General features: G+C 41.1%; 1 protein-coding gene and 1 pseudogene across 1 annotated transcript; both read right to left on the bottom strand.

The window, feature by feature from the left end:
- Positions 1-205: 205 nt before the first annotated feature.
- LOC127031795 (olfactory receptor 13G1-like) lies at positions 206-1,186 on the bottom strand. Its single transcript, XM_050918830.1, has one exon. The coding sequence runs from the start codon at positions 1,184-1,186 to the stop codon at positions 206-208; it is 981 nt and encodes a 326-aa protein (XP_050774787.1).
- An 8,126-nt stretch (positions 1,187-9,312) lies between these two features.
- LOC127031277 (olfactory receptor 13A1-like) lies at positions 9,313-10,189 on the bottom strand (annotated as a pseudogene).
- Positions 10,190-11,109: the final 920 nt, after the last annotated feature.

Raw genomic sequence — 11,109 nt, 5'->3', positions numbered from 1 at the left:
ACAGCCCAGCTAGTGTGACTAGTACATTCCATGGAGTCTGATCCCTAGCTATTGTAAATCACCATAGCCCCAATGCAGTCAATGCAACACATTCCCACCTGGTGTAAATCATTGTAGCTCTATTCAAGTGAATGGACCATAGTGCAATTTTATGTCTAATGAAGTTCATAGTTTTGCAACTATTTACACCACCTGTGCACCTGGCTTAAAAGGAACAAGGCAGGTGATAATCAGGTTCACACTTGGAAAAATTACTTTTTATGCTGAATGGAAGGATTCTCTTCATAGCCACTTTGACCTCCTTATTGCGTAAACTGTAGATCACAGGGTTCAGGGTGGGAGTGACTAGGGTGTACATTATGGCCACCATCTTGTTTTTATCCAATGAGTTACTGGAGGTCGGCTGGATGTAGGTGTAGATTATGGTGGAGTAGTACAAGGTGACCACAAGCAGGTGGGAGGAGCAGGTGGAGAAGGCTCTCTGCTTCCCTTTGGAGCTCTGAATTTTCAGGATGGTGATGATAATGAAGCAATAGGACACGATAGTCAGAAGGAAGTTCCCCATGGCCAGGAAAATGTCAGCCATGAATATCATGATTTCATTGACATAGGTGGAGCTGCAGGACAGTGCCAATATTGTTGGGAACTCACAGAAGAAATGCTGGATGAGGTTGAGCCTGCAAAAATCTAAACGTAGCACAAGCAATATGCTGACAAATGAATTGATGGTACCCACAGCCCAGACACTGACTGCTAAACAGATACAAAGTTCCTTGTTCATGAGTTTTACATAATGCAAAGGGTGGCAAATGGCTACATACCTGTCATATGACATGACAGTGAGCAGCAGAAGCTCTGTCCCCAGTGATGATGTTAAGACAAAGAGCTGGATGATGCAGCCTCCAAAGGAGATGGTTTTCTTCTCCTGCATCAGATTTTCTAGCATTTTAGGTACAACCGAGGAGGTGCACAAAATATCAACCAGGGCTAAATTGGCGATGAAGAAGTACATGGGAGTGTGGAGAGGTGGGTGGCTGACAATAGCCACTATGATCAGGGAATTGCCCATGACGACAGCTATATAAAGGCACAGGAACAGCCCAAAGAACAGCCCCTGGTGGTGAGGATGGTCAAAGAGCCCCTGCATGATGAACTCAGTCACTCTGGTGTGGTTACTATGTTCCATTGCTTGATTGTTCCTTCTATAGCAACAAAGGTTAGAGTTTTGGTCAGGTATTGCATCAGAAACTACAGCAATATAAAAAAAATAGGAGTCCTTGTGGCACCTTAGAGACTAACAAATTTATTTGGGCATAAGCTTTCATGGACTATAACCCACTTCTGAATATAGGATGGTTTCAGTATATATCACACACACAATAAAAGAAATACAAAAAACCCCATAAATTTGTTAGTCTCTTGGGTGCCACAAGTACTCCTCATTGTTTTTGCTGATACAGACAAACATGGCTACCTCTATGAAACCTAAAGTAATATGTCAACTAAAGCATTGAGAGGGATCGATGGGGGTGTGTGTGTGTATTGGATAGATAGATAGATAGATAGATTGGTTGTATGGGGATAGATAGATATATCTCTTGTCATACTGTAAACACTTAGAACATATAAACTAACTAAACTACATTAAAATATATTATCATAATAATCTGTCTCAGCTACTGAATCCATATTCTCCCAACATTTGAGTGGAGAAGGGAGAACATAAAACACTTGATGTGCTCAAATACAGGCGCATGAAGTCATTTGGGCTGTTTACAAAAACTGCATGTGATAGGAGTTCACAATATGATCTTAAACATCATTCATACACCAATAGTCTTATTAATAACCAAGATTCCACTTTGCAAACTAATTTCATAAATTATATCTGTTGAACTATAGGATGGTTTCAGTTCATATCACACATACAATATGCAAAAAATGCAGAAACAGAACATAATATATATGTTTAGGTGAAATCAAGATGCACAAAGGTAAGGACTTGATTCCGATTTAACTCATGCTAATATAAATTAGTCATAACTGGAATTACACTGGTATAAAATTTGTGTAAGGTTTGGGAACTAGTGCTCTCCAAAATGCTTGTGTGTGTGTGTGTGTGTGTGTGTGTGTGTGTGTGTGTGTGTGTGTGTGTGTGTGTGTGTGTGTGTGTGTGTGTGTGTGTGTGTGTGTTGCTTTAGTATTAGGAATGGTATTTGCATGACTGACAAGTCCTCTCTATTGCATTACTGATAAGTCTCCATTTATTTTGTTCAAATGTCTCTAGTCTTATTACTAGCTTATTGCTTCTGCTGATTTTCCTCTTACTCCTTCTGGAGTAAATCAGGAATATCTCCTTTGAAGTCAATGAAGTTACTGAATTATAAAAATGATGAAAACCAGAAGAGCCTCTGGGCCAACAAAACTAACTAATCATAAGATCATATTAGAGTCATTTTGAATCATAGAATCATAGAACCATAGGGTAAGGAGAGTAATTTAGTCTCCCCTCAGGCAAGATACAGGATTTATTGTGTCTAAACCATCCAACACAGATGCCTCCAGCCTCTTTCTGAAAACCTCCAGTGAAAGCGCTTCCATGACTTCTAGATATATGGTAGTTTGTGTTTGTTTTTTTGTTTTGTTTTTAAAGTCACCCATTGTGTTACATTTCAAATTCAATTGCATACTTTTGAGGGCACAGACTATAAGAAGTCAATCCTCCACATCTCAAATCAGTGTTATAATATATATAATATTATATCTCCATTAACTTAATCTCAGCTACAATTAAATGTAGAGGAGCTTTCCTGATGTATGTGAATTTACATCAGATTTCTATTGGTCAAATTGAGATCAACATTTGGTCCTATATTCATAAACATGTTGGGGAAATGAGTATTCCTGCAAAGAACTTTTAGCCAAATAACAAAAAAAAATACACAAATTAAATTTAGCTCAATTTTCCAATGAATGTAAGTGAATTATCATTCAACTCACTGAATTTCACAAGGTCTCCTAGAAACTTTGAAATGCCAGCCTAAAAAGGTCAGAAAGCTTCATTTACAAACTCGAATTATGAGAAAGGAAGAAAGCAAGTGAGCAGGAAGAATATTCTCACCTCTCTTTCAATGCTCCAATACAATGGATCAAGTTGTAATTTTAATGCAGGGACTGAATTATGACTCACTCATCTTCATATATAGCAGCCTTGTGTTGGGAGATCTTGCATCCCTTGTGAATCTGGACAAAAGTTAACTCTCAAACAAGGTCTCAAAGGAGATGATAAATGGGAGTCACCTAAATCAGTATGAATAAACTTTCCACATTTAGTTGGCAAAATTCCTTTAGAACTTAGGTCCAAATGTCTGTTCTGCTGAATTGTCCAGGAGAAAGCATTTTTTTCTATAAATGCATTTCTTTCTGAACATAGTGCTACCAATAGAGATGGATTCCATATTAATCAGTGAAGGTCAGTGGATAAAATCTCAGCATGAAATCCTGGTCCCATTAATGGGAGTTAATGGGAAGTTTGACCTTGGCTTCAATGGGGTTTGTATTTCACACTCTGATTTCTATTATCAGTGATCCTTAGTCCTGAATCATCTGAGTTCACTCTCTGTGTTAAATGCCTCTACTCTACAAGGAGTAATGATCTCAATTTCCAGTGGGGGAGGTTTAGGTTGGATATTAGGAAACACTATTTCACTAGGAGGGTGATGAAGCACTGGAATGGGTTACTTAGGGAGGTGGTGGAATCTCCTTCCTTAGAGGTTTGTAGGGTCAGGCTTGACAAAGCCCTGGCTGAGATGATTTAGTTGGGAATTGATCCTGCTTTGAGCAGGGGATTGGACTAGATGACCTCCTGAGGTCCCTTCCAATCCTAATTTTCTATGGTTCTGTGTCTTCACTAATATAATTATCAGGCCAACTTCTGAGAACTTTGAGTAGTGTCTTCTCTGTTGGTCCTGTAAAGTCGATGGAGCAGCTCTTCATCGGATGTAAATCAGCATAGCTCCATCACAGTCAATGACATATATAGAAAGCTAGTGGAAATCAGGCTTGTTTCAACAAAGTCAACAGGCCAGATTCCCAGCTGAATGAACCAGCCTATCTGCATCAAGGTAAATAGTGTTAGCGAGCAAAGATCAGTTGATTTTGCTCTGTTTTACAACACTTGAAGATTGAATGGAGCTACACAGGTGTCACTCCACACAATCTCCGAAGGTAGTGCTGTTGATAATATGTGAATGAGAGCCAAATCTGAGCCACAGAATAATCCTATGTAGGAAAAAAAAAACATATTGAATTTCAGATGAGAGAGGGGTTGCACTCAGAGCCTTGCTATGTGAAAGGGGTCCCCAGTATAAAAGTTTGAGAACCACTTTAATAGACTGTAATCCAGTCACCCATTTACCTTTTATTTATCAAGATAAATCTGGGATCGGCAACCTTTGGCACACGGTTCACCAAGGTAAGCACCCTGGCTGACTGTGCTGGGTTGTTTAACTTCCGCGTCCGCAGGTTCAGGTAATCGTGGATCGTACTGGCCGCAGTTCACCGCTCCAGGCCAATGGGGGAAGCGGGAAGCAGCGGCCAGCACATCCCTTGGCCAGCGCCACTTCCCACATCCCCCATTGGCCTGGAGCAGTGAACCGTGTCCAGTGGGAGCCGTGATGGCCAAACCTGTGGATGCGGCAGGTAAACAACACAGCCTGGCCCACCAGGGTGCTTACCTTGGCTAGTCGTATGCAAAGGTTGCCAATCCCTCAGCTAAATAAATGGAACTCCTTGAGTCTATCACTACAAGGCATGTTCCCTTATTCTTTAATCATTTTTGTGCCTCTTCTCTGAAACCTCTCCAATTTATCAACATCCTTCATGAATTGTGGGCACCAGAACTGGACATGATATTCCATCCGAAGATACACCAGTGCAAAATAGAGAGGAAAAATGACTTCTCTACAGCTGCTTGAGATCTCCCGGTTTATGCATCCAAGGATTACATTAGTGCTTTTGGTTATACTACCACCCTGGGTGCTCATATTCAGTTGATTACCAACCAAATCGTTTTCAGAGTCATTACTTGCAAGGATATAGTCCCGCATCTTCCAAGTATGGCTGACATTCATTATTCCTAATGTGTACATTTACATCTAGCCATATTAAAAATCATATTACTTGCTTGCTCCCCGTGTACCAAGAGATCCAGATCACTCAGTATCAGTGACCCATCCTCTTCATTATTTACCATTCTCCTAAATGTTGTGTCACCTGAAAATCAATGTTGATTTTACCTTTTTTACTAGGTCATTAATAAAAATGTGAAATAGCTTAGAACCAATATCCCCAGGGGGCTCCTCTAAAAATGTATCAGTTTGATAATGATGCCCTTTTTATGTTTATATTTTGAGACCTCAGTTAGCCTACTTTTATTCCATTTAATATGTGGCACTCTTCTGCCAGGTGGAGTCAGAAACAACAAGGGTCGGGTTCAATATCCAGGGTCCCTCTTACCAATATAACTGTCATAAACAGATGGTTAAGGGTTAATGTCTCTCTTACCTGTAAAGGGTTAAGAAGCTCAGTAAACCTGGCTGACACCTGACTAGAGGACCAATCAGGGGACAGGATACTTTCAAATCTTGGTGGAGGGAAGTCTTTGTTTGTGCTGTTTGTTTTGTTCGTTGTTCGCTCTTGAAGCTAAGAGGGACCAAACGTGCACCCCAGGTTTCTCCAATCTTTCTGAAACAGTCTCTCATGTTCAAAATAGTAAGTACTAGCTAGAAAAGGCGGACTTGTCTTATGTTGTTTTCTTAACTTGTGAATGTGTATTTTGCTGGAAGGATTTTACATCTGATTGCTGTAACTTGAATCTCAGGCTGGGGGTGGGGGGGAAGTCCCTCTAGTCTATATGAGCTCAATGCCCTGTAAACATTTTCCATCCCGATTTTACAGAGATAATTTTTACTTTTTCTTTCTTTAATTAAAAGCTTTCTTTTTTAAGGACCTGATTGATATTTTTCCTTGTTTAAGACCCAAGAGGGCTGGGTCTGAACTCACCAGGGATTGGTGGGGGGAAAAGAGGGGGAAGGTTAATTCCTCTCTCTTTTAAGATCCAAGGAGTTTGGATCAGTGTAGCCTCTCAGGGTAACCCAGGGAGGGCAAAGTCTGGGAGGGGGAAGGAGGGGGGATGGTTTATTTCTCCTGGTTTTAAGACCCAAAGGGTTTGGGTCTTAGGTTCCCCAGGGAAGGTTTTGGGGGAACAGAAAGTGTGCCAAACACTATATTTTGGCTGGTGGCAGCGCTATCAGATCTAAGCTAGGAATTAAGCTTAGAAGTGTCCATGCAGGTCCCCACTTTTGGACGCTAAAGTTCAAACTGGGGAAAAATACTTTGACAATAATACACACTCTCCATGCAGTAACCAGGGAATACTAAACACCCCTTCTCTGTGCGCCTCTAGCCAGCAACACTTCCCCACTCACAAGTGCTGAGTCTGTGTACAGCAGAGAAAACTTTTAATGAAAAGAGGGAAGCAACCTGGCACCAGTTTGGGAAAACCCCACAACCATGATTCGAATATATCTGACCATGAGCAAAACTCCCTCTCCAGGGGACTCTGGACAGTGTCATTTGCCTCTGTTTCTCACCTTACACTGTGAAAAACCAACAAACAAAGGTCCCTTTAAGATGTCACTCCCCTCTCCCTCCACTGCCCCCCACTCACAGCTGCTGTGCTTGACTAGGAGAGACCCAGAGTTCAGAGGTGCATTCACGGGAGTTCATCTCCTAGCTGTAGGGGATGGGGGAAGAAATATCCAGCAATGTCTTAGTTGCCACAGCCACTGCAGTTGACTCACAACTTATGCTATGCACTCTGCCTCGCTGCCTGTTGCCACCGCTGTGCCCTCATTCGTGCTGCTGCTGTCTTTCATCGTATCACTGCTCACTTGATTGTGCTGTTATATGCTCCTTCACCAGTGTCCCTATGCCCTCACTTTCCATTGACACCTGCCTCTCTACTGTGACCTCTGCAACTTGGTCACTTGGGGTTCCACCCAGCTCTCTGTGATTTCAGCTCTCAGTGAGGGAACCTTGCTGCTAGGGCAGGCTGGGCCGTCTCTTTGACAGATATCCTGTCCCACAGCAGATCTAAGCACTTTGACCTGATTACACTGCTCTACAGCCAAAATGCTTCTGAAATAAATGTAGTCCAACTTTACTAATTCTGGGTCACTGAGAACGAAAATGATGCTTAAAATTGTTGATTGGCTCTAGTTTTCAAGTTATGCTATTGGGTCAGTATATACGACCCTTGACTTGGGAGTGGCGGAGGATAAGTGAATTATAAAGGGAAGGGATCTCAATTTAAACCAGAAATGACTAAAATACATCTTTGACTGGATCTATGAATAAATCTATGACTGGGTTTGGACTGTACTTGCTTTTTAGGCAAAACAATGAATGATGCAATCTGAAGCTGGTATTGCGTCATACTGATATGAATTGCATCATGTTATTCCTAGAAGTCATGGCTGATGCAATCATAATGAAGTTTACATCACTCCACTGAACAAATTGCACTATATCAGCTCTAGAAATCATACAATGTCGGTGCTTTCTTATTTGTCAGTGTTTGATTTTGCAAAGGGACACATTTCTGTTTAGCCAAAGTGAGCAGAGATGCCTCGTACTTGTGTGAACAGTGCAGATAACTTCTGCTATGTTTGTGGTGAAGTGACTTATGCATCAGAAAAGCGCAATATAACCACTATGGTTAAGAAAGCCTATCACCTTACTTTTGGCTGCCAAATTGGAGATCAGGACAAGAGGTGGGCTCCACACATATGCTGCAACACTTGTGCAACAAATCTTCGCCAGTGGTTGAACAGGAAAAGGAAATCTATGCCTTCTGCAGTGCCAGTGATTTGGAGAGAGCCGAGAGATCATACCAGCAATTGTTACTTCTGCATGGTGCCTCCAGTTGGGAAAGGTGTGTCAAAGAAGAAAAAGTGGACTGTGCATTATCCAAACATTCCATCAGCTATACGCCCAGTACCCCACGGAGAAGGACTGCCGGTTCCTGATGCACCAGAATCATTCTTACTTGAGTCAGATGAGGAAGAGAATGAAACTTCTGGTCCTGAACCATTAATGTCACAGGATCCACATTTTCTCCCATCCTCCTCCTCTGAACCACACCTCCTAACACAAGGTGAACTGAATGACCTTGTCAGGGATTTGGAACTACCCAAGAGTAAGGCAGAGTTGTTGGGCTCCAGACTACAGCAGTGGAATCTCCTGGCAGGCTATCAGGGCAAATGGAGCCCATCAATGCTTGTAGACTATTGCTGAACAGTGACAAGAGATGCTCCATTGAATGAATACAAGAGACAAGCCAAGAAGCGCCGAGTAGACACTGAATAGGACTAAACTATGTACATAATTGTTTTTTGCCTTTTGTTTCATAATAAATTTTAGTTATATATCCCTTTTGCTGATTTTTAAAGTGTTACATAAACAGGACAGATGAAATATTATCATGTAAAGCAACCATAAGCACATGATAAGACCTAGGTTTAAAATTTATGATTAAAACTCTACTATCTAAACAATATACATAGACATAAAATGTAAAAACTTAAATATCTTAGAAAAAGTAGCCATTCAATTGTTTTAATTGTCATTTTTGAATTCAGCACATCAAAATACATAATAAATAGCACTTTTTATCTCTGAAGCAGATGACTTCTCAAAAATTGTAGACCAGTGTTATCAGTGATTTCAGCTCTAGTGGTCGCTTAACAAAACAAAACACTCTCTATTGAGCCTAATCAGCTCTGCCTTTAGACTGGGGAGAGGGGCAGGTCAAATGGTGCATATGACTCTTAGGCAGAGCTCACACTACCATACAGAACCAGCTGCCCCCACCCTCTCTTTCCCTTTCTCCTCTGCGATCTGGCATCTGAGCCCCCTGCCTAGCGAGTTCAGTTCATTTGAGAGTGACCTCCTCAGTCAGGACAGGCTAAGTACAGTTCTACTCCCCTTTACTTGTACAATCAGGATAACAAAATTTACTGAAAACTGTATTCAAATTTTTTTATTATTATTATTAAATCCAATGTTTAAAAAAAAGTATGCAATACATAGGTTGAGAGAAGAGTGTCTGGACATCTGAGTAGAGTGCTTAGATTATCCACAAATTTATGTGTATTGAAATCCTTAGTTCCATGAAAATTTATGCCACCTTTGGACCTGGCTTATAAGGGACAAGCCAGGTGAGAATGGGGTTCACTCTCTGAAAGATTGTTATTTTGTGGTGAATGGAAGAATTTTCCTGATTGCCACTTTGACCTCCTTATTGCGCAGACTGTAGATTACAGGGTTCAGGGTGGGAGTGACTAGGGTGTACATTATGGCCATCATCTTGTTTTTATCCAATGAGTAACTGGAGGTCGGTTGGATGTAGGTGTAGATGGTGGTGGAGTAGTACGAGGTAACCACAAGCAGGTGGGAAAAGCAGGTGGAGAAGTCTCTCTGCATCCTTTTGGAGCTCTGGATTTTCAGGATGGTGATGAAGATGAAGCTCTAGGATATCGTGTTCAGTAAGAAGTTCCCCATGGCCAGGAAGATGTCAGCCATGAACATCGTCATTTCGTTGATGCAGATAGAGCTGCAGACAGCGCCAGTATTATTGGGAACTCACAGAAGAAATGATGAATTAGGTTGGGCCTGCAAAAATCCCGGTGACTGCTAAATGGATACAAATTTCCTTGCTCATGAGTTTTACATAATGCAAAGGGTGGCAAATGGCTACATACCGGTCATATGATGTGACAGTGAGCAGAAGAGGCTCCGTTGCCAGTGATGATGTAAAGACAAAGAGCTGGGTAATGCAGCCTCCAAAGGAGATGGCTTTCTTCTCTTGTACCAGGTTTTCAAGCATTTTAGGTACGACCGAGGAAGTGCACAGAATATCAACAAGGGCTAAATTGGTGATGAAGAAGTACATAGGAGTGTGGAGAGGTGGGTGAATGACAATAGCCACAATGATCAGGGAATTGCCCATGATAACAGCTCTATAAAGGCACAGGAATAGCCCAAAGAACTGCCCCTGGTGGTGAGGATGGTCAAAGAGCCCCTGCATGATGAACTCAGTCACTCTGGTGTGGTTACTATGTTCCATTGCTTGAGTGTTCCTTCTATAGCAACAAAGGTTAGAGTTTTGGTCAGGTATTGCATCAGAAACTACAGCAATAAGGCAACTGAAGCATCTAGATGGACCAGTGGGAGGGGAATGTATGGGGATAGAGAGAGTGAGAGAGAGAGAGAGAGAGAGAGAGAGAGAGAGCTTTTGTGTTGCTCTAGATATTTCACACAGTATAAAAACAAACTAAGCTACATTAAAATATATTAGCACAATAAAGTTTCTCTGTTACTGAATATATAATCTCCTGACATTTGACTGTGAAAGAGGGGAAATAACACCCTGGTGTTCTCAAGTAGAGGCACATAAAGTCAGTTGGACTATTTACTTAAACTATGAGTGTTAGGTGTTCACAGTATGATCTCAAAACATCATTCTTTCACCAGTAGTCTTATTAGTAACCAACCTTCCACTTTGTACACTAATATATCTGTTGCGGTCTAGGACATTTTCAGTATATATAACATACAATATATACAATACAAAACTCAACACAGTTATGCATATAGGTAGGTGAATGAAGATGCACAATAGACAGGATTTGATTTCCTTTTAACTCACTCTGGTGTAAAATAGACATAACTCCATTGCAATAAATGGGGCTAATTCTCCACTCCTTGGAGATGCACTGGTAACAGCTAGTGACAATGAGAGGGGAATCAAGCACCCCATATTTCATTTTTATGATAATCTATGTGTCAACAGACAAATGTTGCTTCATTATTGGGAATAGTGTTAATCTGATTTGACAAGCAATCCCTACTCTATTACAGATAAGTTTCCCTGCATTGTCTTCAGGTTTCTCTAGTCTTATTACTTCTTTACCTCTTTTGCTGATTTTCCTCACACTTCTACTGGAGTAAATCAGGAGTATCTCCTTTAAAATCAATAGTGTTACT

The sequence above is a fragment of the Gopherus flavomarginatus genome, chromosome 11 (genome assembly GCF_025201925.1).
Source record: "Gopherus flavomarginatus isolate rGopFla2 chromosome 11, rGopFla2.mat.asm, whole genome shotgun sequence".
Taxonomy (NCBI): Eukaryota; Metazoa; Chordata; order Testudines; family Testudinidae; genus Gopherus; species Gopherus flavomarginatus.
The sequence above is the reverse complement of the archived record's forward strand: the minus strand, read 5'-3'. Positions and strand labels throughout refer to the sequence as shown.

What these genes read in the sequence shown, in the direction of transcription:
- LOC127031795 (XM_050918830.1), bottom strand. Translation starts at nt 1,186, where the DNA reads ATGGAACATAGTAACCACACCAGAGTGACTGAGTTCATCATGCAGGGG.